This window comes from Dioscorea cayenensis, chromosome 8 (assembly GCF_009730915.1).
Source record: "Dioscorea cayenensis subsp. rotundata cultivar TDr96_F1 chromosome 8, TDr96_F1_v2_PseudoChromosome.rev07_lg8_w22 25.fasta, whole genome shotgun sequence".
NCBI classification, from domain to species: domain Eukaryota; kingdom Viridiplantae; phylum Streptophyta; class Magnoliopsida; order Dioscoreales; family Dioscoreaceae; genus Dioscorea; species Dioscorea cayenensis.
In genome coordinates this window covers 11,923,894-11,939,735 of record NC_052478.1, presented here as the reverse complement: position 1 = coordinate 11,939,735, position 15,842 = coordinate 11,923,894, and the positions used below count along the sequence as shown (strand labels likewise).

The 15,842-nt window shown below is 39.1% G+C and overlaps 1 protein-coding gene and 1 non-coding gene across 2 annotated transcripts; one reads left to right on the top strand and one right to left on the bottom strand.

The window, feature by feature from the left end:
• Positions 1 to 9,002: 9,002 nt before the first annotated feature.
• LOC120267280 lies at positions 9,003 to 9,491 on the top strand. Its single transcript, XM_039274953.1, has one exon. It carries the CDS (start codon positions 9,003 to 9,005, stop codon positions 9,489 to 9,491), a length of 489 nt encoding a protein of 162 aa, XP_039130887.1.
• Positions 9,492 to 12,063: 2,572 nt separating this feature from the next.
• On the bottom strand, positions 12,064 to 12,170 carry LOC120267988. Its single transcript, XR_005538658.1, has one exon. It is a non-coding gene; the product is annotated as a small nucleolar RNA R71 (small nucleolar RNA).
• Positions 12,171 to 15,842: the final 3,672 nt, after the last annotated feature.

Genomic DNA, 15,842 nt, shown 5'->3' with positions numbered 1-15,842 from the left:
CTTCCGAAGTGAGTGACATAAGAAAGTGGACCCGACAACGTTTCTGAACCACGAGGCCAGTGAAAAAAGTCATTACCCCACGTATTCTAGGCAAAAATCAAGTTGAAAATTGGTAAGGAAGTGAGGTCGGGAGCATCCCCAGGCGAGCTCATATAGATGAGAGTGATGCCAAGGATGCAAGGTGACAAAGGGGCGACTCACAAACACCGCCTCTAAATTCTGACATGCAGTGGTCTCCAAAGGATCTCGATCCTTCTCCTTCTTTAGGTCCTTCTCCTTCTTCACGTATAATGTTCAAACCAGTAGTGCAGTCTTAGAAAGGATGCTCTAGCCAGCATAGTGGAAAGATGACTTGTAGTAAGGAAATTCCTACACTGAATGAGGATGCATCATGGTTGGAAGTTGAGCTTCCACCAGTAGAAGTTAACCTACCTGACCTAGAAGTTGTAATACAAGAATGGGAATGGATATGTCGGTCCCGTCGATGATATTCCTACTCCATAAGGCCCCTGGACGAACTTCCTTCTCCTGAAGCTCCTTCCCTTATTGAAATCCCTATCTTAAGGCCCTAATGCCTGTCCCTATTGTAGTAACATCTACTGCTGAAGCTGATAAAATTAAGACACGCTCGAGGCTGGTAACGTGATGCATCATTGCGCTAGACACAAATCAAGCCGGGCCTAGCCATCTTTCTTTGAAGATGGCACCACTAAAGAGAGCCCCAGTGAAGAACTCCCCCCCCTCCTGAGAGCCGCACTGAAAAGGGTCCCACTACTGACGAAAACAATTGCAGAAATAGGCTCCCGCTCATTTGATTGATCAGAAACGGAAGAGGAGGCCTTACACACTGTCAACATACTCCTTTAGTCCCTCACAAGTTTGAAAAATGGAAAGGAGAACAAAGATTCGTTTGCGTTGGTCTATACGATGGTCCAACAGAGAGTCATGTGTACCTTGAGGTGTAGTTTAAGGTTTAAACAGATTTTCTCCTAAAGAAGAAGAAATATACCATTTTCAATAGGCTAAACCAAATCGAGCAAGCAGCCTTTTAAATCTACCTGAACACCTATGTTGACAGGTAATTTTTTCTATATGTAAAGTATGAATCTTCTATTGTAATCAAATTTATGGAACAATCGTGTATTATTATATTTTCATGTGTAGATTTAAAATTTTCTGTGCAACACATGTGTTTTCTTGTGTATTATTAATGTTTCTTATGTATCATATTCTATTCTTGTGTGCCATACTTTATATCGGTGTAGTACAGATACTTCATGTGTATTACTAACATTTACTGTGTAACACAATTTTTTTCTATGTACTATTAATGTTTCATTATTTTTTATATTAATCATGTCTATTATTTAAAGTAACTGACATCATATACTCTAATTACATCATGCAGTTCCGTTATTTGGAGAGATGACTATGGGTATAAAATCTGTGACAACCTTTACATCTTCCTCGAAGGGAAAGAACAAGTCCCCGATGATGTTGTTGATGTCTTGGTCCTCGTGATCCACAAGGAATTGCTGACGAATCCCTTGGCATACAAAAAGCATGCCATTGTCACGTGGCCTCTGGCACTTTCAATGCAGAAACTACAACTCGTCACGGATCAGGTGGTATATATGATGGAGGATGTCATTGTTAAAATTATGCCCTCAAATGCCAACGAGGATATTTGTATTAGGGCATTTCATTTATATTATACATTCTTATTCTTATTAAAGAGGCATTTATTTTGATGTTCATATAAATCTTGTGATGGCATTATAATTAGTTTTGAATATCATAGTCCATGTGTATTAAGTTAAACCTTATACTCTTTGTGGGATAAAGAGGAGAGCATTAGAAAGGTTTGGTACTTATACACTTAAATAGTTCACAAATCAGAGAATCTTTAATTGGGCATTAAAGGTTCATAAGGATTTATATGACATAGACTTTGACAAAGAGTGCTAGTTGAACACTATGGAATAGTGGGAGCATATGTCATAAATGCATCATTGGGATTGGTGTATTTGAACATGACTTGCAGCAATCCAATCACATGGGTTTTACTCTTTAACAGTCAATGATTGGGATTGTTGGTTATGATCATATGAGTGTACCTTAGACTTGAGGTATCATGATCACAATATACTTGTGACGTCTAGTCTATTACTAGAGTTGTTAGGCTCAGTTTACCATTTGGTAGGGCCGACCTCGAAGTGCGACTATGTCGGGCAAGTAATAGTTGTGAGTGATCACCAAGAAGGAATTCGTTCTCTAGGAAGTAAACGAGTCAGTATCCTATGCGATTATAAGTAAATGAGATTAGAAAACCTTGGCCAAGGAAGTCAAACTAATCGTGTGGGACACGAAGGGCAGTTTAGTAATCTCACCCACTATAGTTATTTGCATATGATCGAGTTCAGTGAGTTTGAAAATTACCATAGCTCTCACTCGGTTGGGATACAAGAACGAAAGGTTTATACACATATGGTAATCATAATCGGAAATGTTCGTAATGATCTACTCATTCGTGTTCAAGTGGGTTACGTCGTGGGGCCACGGGGTTGGCTAGGTATCACCCACATCCTTTGGTATCCTCCCATTGCCAATTGGAACGAACCTAGGGAGTCACAATTAAAGGGATAAAGAATCAGTCTCGTTTTGAGTACAGGCATAAAATTGTCAATTTATAATTTTACGTCATGGGATGAGTGAAATTGTAAAATTGGTCTAGGGTTTTTGTCTTAAGCTTAATTTTTGGTTTAAATTCGAGGGAGTCGAATAGGTAATCAAAATTATGAGGACTCAAAGACAAAAGTGGTTTTAGTTAGATTAGAACTCATATTTCTAATATAACTTCTATGGTAATGTTTATCATATTATGAACGTTCATGTTTTGAATATGACTTCATAATTGAATGATGTTTATCATATTATGAAGGTTCATATTTCGAATAGAACTCATAATTGAATAATGTTTATCATGTTTTATGAAGTCTCTATAAATATAACCCCTCTCTAACTATAGAATTAACTCAATTAATTCTCTAGTGAGTAAATCCCCAAGCTCTCTCTTCCCCTCTAACCCTAGCCGCTATTTGGAGAAGAAGAGGAGATTGTATCTTAATTCCAGCATGTGATCTAGAGTCGTGGGACTTTCTTTTGGCGCTAGGAGATCTACGACAATCCGAGAGATAAATTCGGCGCATCAAAGAAAGGAAAATCATTAAGAGGTAATTTTTCTATGCCTTTTAATTAAATTATGGTGTTCATTAAAACAATTAGAATATATCGCAAATATATTGTTACTTCCGCATGACTTTGATGATGTTATTTGATTTTTAGGATATAACCTAACAGTCATATATAGATACAAGCAAGCTAAAATTATTCTTATGCCTATCATCGTCAATGACCATTATCATTTGCTTACCCATGACATTCCAAATCAAAAGTACATGCACTATTCCTCCCTTATGTCTGCTATATATGACGCCAACGCCGTAGCTATAGTAAGTGACTCCCACATAGTTTTGAGGTTTGTAATCTCATTTTATCTACTCTTTACTATTGAGTGTTTGCCACATTTCAGTGGATCTCTTTGAACTTTGCATTAAAATTAACACAGTGTGCAACAAATTTAAGGATCTACCTTTGGAGTATGTACGGAATTGCCTCCAACAAGAACTCGAAAGCATTGACTCTCCGGTTTTTCAAGTGCACAATATGGAACAAATTTTGAATGGGAAGGATGCTGCCATGAAGGAGGGCATTGCAGGGAAAGAAGATGATGCCAGAAAGGAGATTGTCACCAGGGAGGAGTACGCTGCTGCCAAGGAGGAAGACATTGGGGAGGCTGAAGCTGTTGGGGATGAGCTTATTGGCAGTGACATGGATGCCGTGGAGGAGATTATTGCTAGTGAAGATGATGTTGCCGTAGGGGGGAAGATGTGGGGATATTGTGAGATTGTCACAACTGAGGCAGGTGCTACAGTTGAGAAGATAGTTGTCGAGGAAGAAGACGTAACCAGGGAGGATAAAATGGTAGCGAAGGACGCTGCACCTAATGACAATGTGGAAAAATCAAGTGCGACGAAGGACGACACCGACGATGGTGGGGAGGACCCTACTCCTCACAACAACTGCTAATATTGCTGCATTTCCCTCATGTGTTGTGATAAACATTTGTAATAACGTAATAGTATTGCCAAAACAAATACTTGTATTTTTTGTTCTTTTACATGAACACATTTTGTCCTCATGTCCAAGTAATATATGAATTATTTACAAACTACTTCGTAAATGCGAATATTACATAAGAAAATAGCATAATACACATTAACCGCAAATGCTACACAAAAAATGCAAATAATACAGATAAACTATAGATAATACATAGAAACTACAAATAATACACAACAATGGCAAAATGTACATAATGCATGCTAATATTACACAAAAATGATCTGTGTAAAAAAAAAACCCACCCATATTATGCATAGAGCATTCAGTCCTTTACGACTGCATTACATGATCAACGCATATGACAAGTTTGATGACACCAACTGCAATGTAAATCACAGACATCGAATGCCTGTGACTCGAATGACATCGCATAGCTTGTCACACTGTCAGGGATCGGGTATATAGATTTGGCATATGCACGATGATACCATTTGACAATGAAATAATCGTCTACATAATGATGCACATTCATGTCTGTTTGTATGATCATGATACATACATGCTTGCATGGTAGCCCATGCACTTTCCATCTTTTGCAGGAGCACTTCCGAATCCACAGGCTGACAACACTATTGTGGTTGTCAACCACTTCGTAGGTGTCAACATTGGATTGGCTCACTCTTAGAAAGCGATTATCTTCGACAATATGTTCAACCTTTTAGTGTATCTCAAGGCAAAGGTATGTATCCCACTTGTTTGATAGTTTGTGTTTCTTTGCAAGCATATTGATAAGTTTAAACCTACGAATGAACATACGAACTAAACATTAACTATATATAATGCATATAAAGTAAAATCAATAAAGTCAAACATAACTTAATAAACGGTAACTTAATAAAATACATAGAAATACATGATATTACACATAAATGCAAGAGACTACACATAAACATTTAATAATACACAGTAACAAATGATAATACACAAAATATATATATATATATATGTGTGTGCACATGGAGGCTAACCTTATGGAATCAACCATGCTCATTACAGGTAGATGTCGCGCCTCTTTGATTCAGACTTTGAAAGACTCTGCCATGTGAAATAGAGCCTCGTTGCCATCTTTGCTTGTTGCCCTAAATAAAAGCCCACCGTACTTGCCTAGAAAATGAGTTCTATCAACAAAAATTAATGGCTTGAACCCCTGCTTGAACCCCAATAAGCAAGTTTGAAAAGAGAAGAAAGCGCCCTTAAACCGTTCCCCATCATTCTCAATGGTAACGACGCTACCGGATTCGTCTTCGCCACTTTATCTATAAAGAAGAGAATTGTATCTATCTACCCGCTACCATGAATGTTGACCCTGCCAATCTTCTTTTCAATCAAGGCACGCTTGTACGGTAGACGAACACCATGGTACTGCAATATGTCATTCTGTATATCGACAGCTCTATACAATGGTCGCTCTTTTAGTTTCTACATAACATGGTCATAGACTGACTTCTTACTAGATTTTAGGTGCACTGTCGTACCAATACCCCAACCATAAATATGCATTACTTTCATTATCTTCACTTGGAATGTGTCTACGTTTCTCTCTTTCAATGCATGTACACGTCATTAGCAATCTGGAGCAGCACATCGACAATCACCCAGATTTTATCATTTTTTATAAAGATAAAGTAAACATTTTGTCTTATGGCATTGATGCATAGGGCATCTTTGAACCGCTCTGCATTCTCAAAATGTTGGCCTAATTTTATGTCGATTCATCATATGTTTGGGAACACCCAACAATACTGATCTCCCGGCGGGAGGATGTTCGGACAAAAAAGTCTTGACGTCGGAATTGCTACATAGGGCATCTTGATAATGCATAATGTAAGGAGAAGAAAAATTCACAAACATACAATACACAAAAAATGCAAAGAGTAAGCATCACTATAAGGAAATATACAAAACGCAAAATAACTGTATTACATAGAAAGTACTAATATTACACAGGAAGTCAAAGTATATATGGAAATGCCTTGTAATACACAAGAACACACAAAACAAACATAAACTACACTAGCACTCATTGGTGTATTATGATGGGATCAAGGAGTCTGAGTTTTTATCCACTGACCCACTCACATCCTCGATGGTGATGTCTAAAAGGAAACACATCTTTAACAAGCTTCCGAATCATTTGGACTTTGCTGCAAGTATGGAAAATATGCTCCACATTTTCTCTTCTAGATCACAGAGGAAACATACCTTTGCTTGCCCCATATTGATGGAATGAAGGAACTCACACATTTTGATTTTGCCATCACTACAAGAAATTATATTTTTAGTGATAACCAAAGTCGTCACTAAAAGTAGTAATTTTTGGTCACTATTCTTAATAGCAACCAATTTTTGAGGTCGTCACTTTTCGTCACAAGTACTTTCTTAGCAAACACAATAGTGATCATTTTAGAAATTTGGCTACAATCACACAAAAATTTTGTGACCAAATTATTATCACTTAAACTTCAATATTCATGATAAAACTATGTGTCCACAAATACTCAAATTTTGTGGCTAAAGTGTTGTCACTAAAAACATTGGTATTTGTGATAAAACTATATTGTTATAAAAACCATTCCACTATAATAGGTTGGTATCTCTAGCATTTAAAAAGTGTAAATGTTAGTAGTGATCTTGTTGCTATTAGAGTTAGGACACTAGACCTAGAGATGGTTAGAATCTGTATCAATATGTCAAAGATTCATAGTAGAAGAATTGAGGCTGCTACCCAAAAAGCTTTTGTAGGAGCTTCAACATTCCTTAGAATTAGTAATGAAGTCATTGACAAATAGAGATCTAGTATCAACATTCATATTAAGAATGGTGGGTTTAAGAATTAAAAGGGTATCAAAGCACCAAGGATTTTTTTTATTAGATTAGCAGTATTTGGGGTTATGGATTAGGTCAAAGGTGACATTTGATATCATCTTATGTTGTGACACAAAATTCTATTGAACTAGGAACACTTTGTTGGGTTTTGGACCACACACCACGTAGGGATATAAGAATATATGTGCACAAGTTGTGTAGACGTACACAAATAACATTTATAATTGTGTATATCTTATCATATTTAATTCTGAACAGACCCAATTGTGGTGATATAATTAAAGTATGAATAGGGTCCTAATTATCTAAACTAGATGTGTGGATTTACATAATAATAATATGATGTGTAGAATTCATGGGGCAAAATCATCAAGTCTATAATGAGTAGAATTGTAATTAGCTCCATAAAGATTTTTTATAAATGGGGCGTGGTCCTTGACTGAGCAAGCAGCAATTTGAGATTCTAAATTAGGGTTCCTATCTTTCCACTCTGCTTGTGATCAGTTAGTAGAACCACAAGGCACAATCATCATTATCATTAATGGATTCAAGTACAGGTACGTTTCCGCAATTTATTGTTTATTTTCAAATAATTCCCAATCAAGAAGACTCTGGCTTTTTATAAGGATTATTTCCATTGTGAAATCAATCAAGTTCCATCATGTGGTTACAAAGTGATCTTGCTTTGGAATTATTTGGGATCTATGGTTAATTAGATCTTTTTGATTAAAACTTAATACTTGGGTTTATTGATCTATAGATATAATTTGGTCTGCATGTTTGGGATGGTTTTTCATACTAATATAAAATTAAATTGAGTAACATACATATATATATATATATATATGGCAATCTCGGTAGAGAAATTGTTTTACTTTGTTAACACATATGTGATGAGTGCGGTTAATTTGATATTCATATATGTATGTTGAATTTAATTTTAGTCTCCCGAGAAACCTTCAAGATTTTGCAAAACATGTTAGGTAGAATCATATATATATATATATATATATATATATCTTAGTTAATTGAAATATACTGTGGTTGTGATTGAGAATCCATTGGATAAAATTATATATGTGTATATTTTAATTAATTAATGTATATAGTTTGAGTTGAGATGAATTCTTTAAGAAATCATCCTCAGGCGTTTCTATATACATTTATAAATTATCATGAATTTTTTTAGAAGTCATGCATGCTCACATATTTCAATATATGTTTATATATATTTTGATTAAATTAATTTTTAATGATTATAAAAATCAAAGTTTAGGAGCACATTTAATAATTTATATTAATTTAAATTTTACTTTGATTTTGAATTAGGATAACATTCGGATTTTAGTTTAATTATTGAGGTTTATTTTAGATTATCATGAAATTAGTTTTGGACCATGATTATAAGGTTGTTTTAATAATCATTAGGAATATAGCAACTTAGAGTTGCTATTATAAGCTTTCTTGGCTATTTACTGTAATTGGTAGAAGCAGCATTGTCACCAAAGTGACTTCTATTGTGGAAACTTATTGTTTCAAAATAGCCATGGTGTTAGTGCAAGCTTATTTTCATGCAAACAACATGTCGGGCCAAAGGAAGACTGCTGTTGGCAGAGATTTTTTTTGCATATGTGGTAATAGGTTTTTTTTATAAGTTTTTTTATAGTTATAAAGTGTATGTTGTGAGTACTTAGTCGGCCAAAAGGAATGCTTTGTACTTGATTGTATCTTATTATAAAACTTGATTAGTGCAACAAGCTAATCACCAGTGCATTGAATCTCTGTCAAAAGACTTGATTTTATGTCACTCGATCAACATGAAGATGGGTTATTATTTGTATGTTTTGATTATTAGACCTTTGGTTAATTAATTATGAGCTAATTATCGATTATAGCTAATTATCGATTATTGCTCTATGTAAGTTGACATCATGAGTGTTAATAATGTGTTTGCTACACTCAATGGCATTCCTATGCTTAATGGTGCAAATTTTAAGGTTTGGAAAAATAAAGTAACACTCGTTTTGGGATGTATGGATCTAGACTATGCGTTAAGGGAACTACATCCTGCACCTCTGACAAATCAAAGCTCCATTCATGACAAAAGAGTCTTTGAGAGGTGGGAGTGGGCTAACCATATAGGTCTAATGATCATGCAGAATACAATCCCAGAGGCTTTTCTGGACACTATGACTGAGAAAAAGGTTATTAAGCAATTTCTTGACACCCTAAAAGAACGCTTTGTAAGAAGTGATAAGGCAGAGAATAGTGTTACCCTAAGGAAACTAGTCTCTATGAGGTATAAGGATGACCGGAATATACGAGAGTATGCCCTTGATATGTGTCATCTGGCAGGGAAATTAAAGGGTTTGAAAATTAAGCAACTAGAAGAAGAGCAAGAGTTAAGAGTAGTTCTATGAATAATATTGAGCTCATAGGGTGATAAGTTCTTGTGCGATAAGAATACGAAGCGTTCTTTCCTTGTGATGAGCACTACTTTTCCCGGGTTTTAACGCTAATATAGGTGTATTTATTTTACTTTCATGCAGGTAGGGTTGTAAGGCGGAATATGAGAGAAAGAAGCCAATGTGGGTCGTAATGCACTAATTTGGAGGAAATCTTGCTAAGGTTCAAACGCGAAGACATAGGTCGGGTTCGAGATGTGGGAATGTGTGCCAACCTCCTCGTATTCGAGTTAGCACAACTATGTGGAGGGGCACAAGGGCAGTCACATTCAAGCATTCTGACTTGTACATATAGAACAAGATCTCCACCAACATGATCATTATTGAAGAAGCAAAGCGATCCACGACGTAAACGTGTGCCCGTTTGCGTTACCTCAATGAAAGCATGGATTCGGGAGTATTTTTGAGCCGGTACTGTAGTAGGGTACTGTAGCAAAAACTATAGCAAGAATACTGTACCAGCACTGTTCACAGCCGGCCGAGAAAACAGAAAAATAGAGAATCTACACAAGCGTGTGGAAATTCCACACGCCCGTGTGAAAATTCCACAGGGGCGCTCACACGGGCGTGTGGAATCCAGATTTCAGCCCTTTAAAAGCCGATTTCATCCCCGATTTCAGCATTCTTTTCTCCATCTTTTCCCCAACTTGAGAGAGTGCGGCGGCTAGGGTTTTGAGAGGTATTGGCTAGGGCTTTGGAGAGGTTCTAATGTTCTGACATCGTGCGCCATTTGGAAGAAGGTTAGTGGAAGAGCTTTCGTCGGCACCGATCCGGCGAGGTGTATCCTAGGCCGAACAAAGGGACCCTTGCGACGAGTAGAGGACTCTCCACAAGACCATCGCCATGACTAACGAGGGGGTTTTCTATGGATACTTTGTTTTTACATTCGATTTCATTGATTGTATCTAGCTCCATGGAGAGCTAAACCCCTAGTGGGTACTTGGGTATTTGTGAACCCTAGGATGTATTCATTTCATTGAATCTCTTTATTATACTTTCAATTAATTGATGTTTATTGTGAGTTCCAATCTTGTATGTTTGATTGTATGAATACTCCCCTAGAGTGACACTAGGGTTGAGAGTTCTTGTTGGTAACCCTTGTGAGTGAGTGACACACCATGAGAGTTAGACAAAGCTAGATTGGAGAGGGTTGAAAGGGTGAGTCGAGAGGTAGCGGAGCGTCCCCTTTCTCCTCCGGTGTGATCTATCCTACCTCCACGTTCCAAGAGTAGTTTGCGGCATAGTAGAGTGAATGGGCTAAGGGATGACCTTCCGTTGGGGCTTAGTTGCGAGTGCAACGGAGTGAAGCGTTGAAGTGATTTTAGCATCTAGGGCTTAATTATAGCTAGGGATCTTTCACTTGGACCAAAGGGTTAGGTCTATACATAGGAATAGGGTTTATCACTTGGAATCCCTAGAGCTCATTGCAATTCTATGCGAGTGCGAGGTTGAGAGGTTATTCAATCTTTCCTCCGTGGCATGTATAGAGTTAGGCGTGGTTGACCTTAGATTTGGGATCATGTAATTAAGGATTTCCATGACTCATTGTTGTATCAATTAGGAAGTATAATAGAGGGTTGTTGCACTTGAAACGATTGTACTAGGAGGATCAATATCAGGATACCCCATCTTTATCGATTGCCTTACTTTCTCCTTCACTTGTGCCTTCTATCTTGTTGTTTTTATTTTCATTATTTCATATTTTATCACACTTATCACTATTCATCTTCTACATTAGTTAAGAAACAACTCAAGTGTCTTTATTCCCTACTCTCTGTGGATACGATACCCACTCATCTAGGATTATTACTTTGACACCCGTGCACTTGCAGTTTGCATGCATATTCGGACGTATCAAGTTTTTGGCGCCGCTGTCGGGGAGTAGGCGTTTAGAGATACTTTGTACTTTGTTTTCTTAGCTATTCATTTATTCATTCTATTTCATATTTTCTTATTCTATCATCGTTCTAATTTCTTTTTCTTTCTTTTTGGGTGTAGCTCCAGGTTATGACTGAGAGAACCCCTCCATACTGATTGAAGGAGACCCTGAGCTTGAACGTACACTGAGAAGAAAAGGGAAATAACCTGTGCAAGAACAGTCTAATCTAGTTGATTTGGAAGTAGAAGAATTTGAAACATGACAGAACAGAATAAGCAGCTGCGGAGATTTTTTGATTATGCCAAACCTTCAGTATTTGGGACACAATCGAGCATTGTGCGTCCCCCGATTACAGCTCAGAACTTTGAGCTGAAGCAGGCATTCATCCACATGTTGCAACAATCCACACAGTTTAATAGTTTGGCCGATGAGGATCCGAACAGTCATATAGAGAACTATCTCGAGGTGTGTGATATGCTGAAGATAAATGGAGTAATGGATGATGCCATCAAGTTCAGAGCCTTCCTATTTTCCTTGAAAGGGAGAGCAAAGCAGTGGCTACAGTCATTACCTAGAGCATCAATTACCACGTGGGAGGAGATGGTAGAAGCTTTTCTTGGCCGTTATTTCCTTCCCAGAATATCTGCAAAGCTTAGGAATGAGATCTCATCCTTTGTACAACTGGAATTGGAGTCTCTATATGAGACATGGGAAAGGTTCAAGGAGCTCCTGAGAAAGTGCCTGCAACACGGATTCCCGGAGTGGATGATTGTTCAGACCTTTTATAACGGTCTGAATCTGAGTACAAGGCAACTCTTGGATACGGCAGCAGGAGGTGCCTTAGGTAGCAAGACCCCCGGTGAGGCCCGTCAATTAATTGAAGAAATGGGGTTAAACAACTACTAATGGAATACCAAGGAGAAGAAAAAGGTGGGCGGTCTCCATGAGATAGATGCAGTGACTTCGTTGGTGGCTCAAGTGGAATCATTGAGTAAGAAGTTAGATCTCCTAACTTTGAATAGAGTGGCAGCCGTGACTACTTGCATCGGGTGTGGTGGAGGACATACTCCCTCCGATTGCCCAATCTCTATTGGTGATGCATCTTCAGTTGAGAATGTCAATTTTGTGGGTAATGGCATGAGGAATCAAGGAAATCCATACAACAATAATTACAATCCGGGTTGGAAGAGTCATCCTAATTTCTCGTGGAGCAACCAAGGTCCACAAAAGGCCATGGGGCCATCGGGTTTCCAACAACAATAGCAAGCCCCAAACATGGAAAACAGAGTTTCAGGTTTGGAGAACCAAATGAACGATTTGGAAAAGGCCTTAACTAGGTTTGTGTAATCGTCAGATACAAAACTTCAATCAGTTAAGGCTACACTTCGCAACCATACCGCCTCTTTGCATAATCTTGAAAATCAAGTGGGGCAGATTGTGAAGACTCTATCAGAAAAGCCACATGAAAGCTTAGCAAGTAATACCGAGACCAACCCTAGAGAGCATGTGAAGGCGATCACTTTGAGAAGTGGTCATGAGGTTGAGGGTAAGTTTTCGAGTTAGAAGCCAAATGAACACGTACCCGAGGTTATAGAGGTTGAGAAAGGAGCAAGCAAAGAGAAGGAGATGGTACCCCCACCTTTGAAGCCAAGAATCCCTTATCCCTCTAGATTGAAGAATGACCTAGGGGATGAACAGTATAAGAAGTTCTCAGTTTGTTCAAACAACTCCACATTAATATTCCTTTTGTTGAGGCATTGGCCCAAATACCTAACTATGCAAAATTATTGAAAGACTTGTTGACCAACAAAAGGAAATTAAAGGAGAGTGCTTCAGTGATTTTAGATGCATCTTGCTCGGCGGTTTTGCAAAAGAACATGCCGAACAAGAAGAAAGACCCGAGAAGCTTCATCATTCTGTGTAATATTGGCAATCTAGGTGAAGAAATGGCATTGGCGGACTCAGGAACCAGTATCAATGTCATGTCATACACCTTCTTTCAAAAGCTAGGCTTGGGTGAACCTAGGCCTACTTTTATGACCTTGCAATTGGCGGATCGAACCGTGAGACATCTGAGGGGTATCATCGAAGATGTGCTTGTCAAGGTAGACAAGTATATATTTCCTATAGACTTCGTAGTGCTAGACGTCGATGAGGATGCGGATATACCCTTGATACTTGGGAAGCCATTTTTGCGGACTTCCAAGGCATTGATTGACATGGACGGCGGAGAGCTAACTTTGAGAGTTGGAGATAACAAGCTCACATACCGCCATGCTGAAGCCATGCGGCATTCTCTTGATTTCAATGATACTTTGTATTTTCTAGACGCTACTGATGAGATTGTTGATGAATACATGCAGGAAATGTTCAATCCTGATTAATACGAAGGCTTGTTTGACCAAGAGGGGGACAATGAAGAAGTAATGATGCTTGGTTCCACGGAAGAAGTACCATCTACCTCGGGGATCTTAAAGAAGGTGCTCCAGAAATTGAAGAGGGCTAGGAGACGCTACCGGAAATGCTCCAAGGTTGTTGGAGACGTGCGTGAACCGAACAAACTGGGTGAATCATTGCTAGGCGGTCCCAAGCCCGACAATTCACCCTCTACCCTCAAGAGATTTTGCTCATCATGTTTCCAAGCCATGGGTAAGAGGGCAACCTTCATCTATGAGCCCCCGTGAGGTAAGACAAGGTACGTCAAGCTAAGTGACATTAAACAAGTGCTTCTTGGGAGGAAAACCAAGTGTTTACTGTTTTCTTAATTTGGTAGTTTAGTATTGCTTGAATAAATTGTTGAGTGTTGGTATCTTGATGTTTTATATTTCTGCTGTGATTTTATCATGGGTTTTCAAGTTCGTCGTGTGTTTTCATGTGAATTTGGCGAAGTTTTGGTCATTTGAGCTATTTCTCATGCTTTTCACTGGTATAAATTACATATTGGGGCAGGCACTAAGTGTGTAAACATGTTTAGAAATTTTTTGCAGAGCCTACAGAATTTTCTAAGGCATCCAGAGAAAACACACGGGCGTGTGGTAACACACGCCCGTGGTTTTGTATTACGAGCTCATCCAGAGAAGGCACAGGGACGTGGACTCCCCCCCTGTGAACGACCATGCGATTCTCGCACGGCCGTGGGTAATTTCCGCACGGGCGTGTGAATTTCTACAGAGATTGGCAGATTTTCCCGAAAGCACACTGGGGCGAGGACTCGCCCCTGTGGGCGACTTTGTGAAAATAGCACGGGCGTGGGTAACTTTCGCACGCTCGTGCAAATCTCTGCAGAGGAGCTCTCTTCATCCCGAGAAATCACAGGGGCATGCGCTTGCCCCTGTGAGTTGGGCTTTTGAATGCCCACACCGGTGCTGAATTTCCACACGGGCGTGTAGAACACTTAGCAATTTTTCTCAGATGTGCAGAGCAGCCACAGTTGCGTGCGCCTGCCCCTGTGGGTCAGGTGCACGGGCATGGATATTTCTCACACGCCAGTGTATTTGCATTCAGAGGCAGTGAGTGTTTTTTTGAGAGCACACAGGGGCGTGCGTCTGCCCCTGTGAAGCTTTCCTGTGGAGGCACACGGGCGTGGGTAATTTCCGCACGCCCTTGTGGATGCGCAGAATTCCAAGAGATACGAGTTTTTCTTTTAAATCTTTGTGGATCCTCTTCTTCTTCATCTCCAATCACCTGAAAACCACTCCTGATCAACTTCCCGGGCCTTCACCATTGTTTTGGAGGATTTTTCTTCACATTTCGTTCCGATTTTTGAAGTATTATCATCTATTTCATCGGTAACCCTTTTTATCCTCTTTTCTTCATAAATCCTAGGTTTTTATTGGATTGAAGATCTTGAGTTGTGCCAATTTTCATAATATAATGTCTTATGCATGTTTAGGAAGCCCTTAGGGGCGGTTTTAAGTTGAATTTTTGGAGAATTGGTGCACAACCGTGCTGTTTTCACACCCCACAGATCCACATGGGTGTGGATAATTTCCACAGGACCATGTGCAATTCTGCAGTATGTTGTTTCTGAGTTTATTTGATCATTTCTTCCTCATTTATCTCAGGAATGACACCGCACTTGAGGAGGCAAGAAGGGAAGCGCCCTAGAGAACCTTCACCTGTGTTGGCACATATTGAGTTCTCGAATCCCGAGCATCGGGCTCGTTTCGAACGGTTATCGGGACTTACGTTTGGCCAATTCCGGTTCATGGACTTGAGCATGCTGACTGGGGTCCAGCGGGGTGACGAGTTAGTCAGGGAACTTAACACACTGACGGCCATGGGAAGCTGGCGAAGATTATTGTCAATACGGGAGCCAGTTTTCCGGCCACTGACACTGGAGGTGCTGGCATCTTTTGAGTTTCCGCAGCAGTATGGAAGTTTTGACATCACTGATGGCATACAGTTTAAAACATTTGGACGTCAAT

What these genes read in the sequence shown, in the direction of transcription:
- LOC120267280 (XM_039274953.1), top strand. Translation starts at nt 9,003, where the DNA reads ATGAGTGTTAATAATGTGTTTGCTACACTCAATGGCATTCCTATGCTT.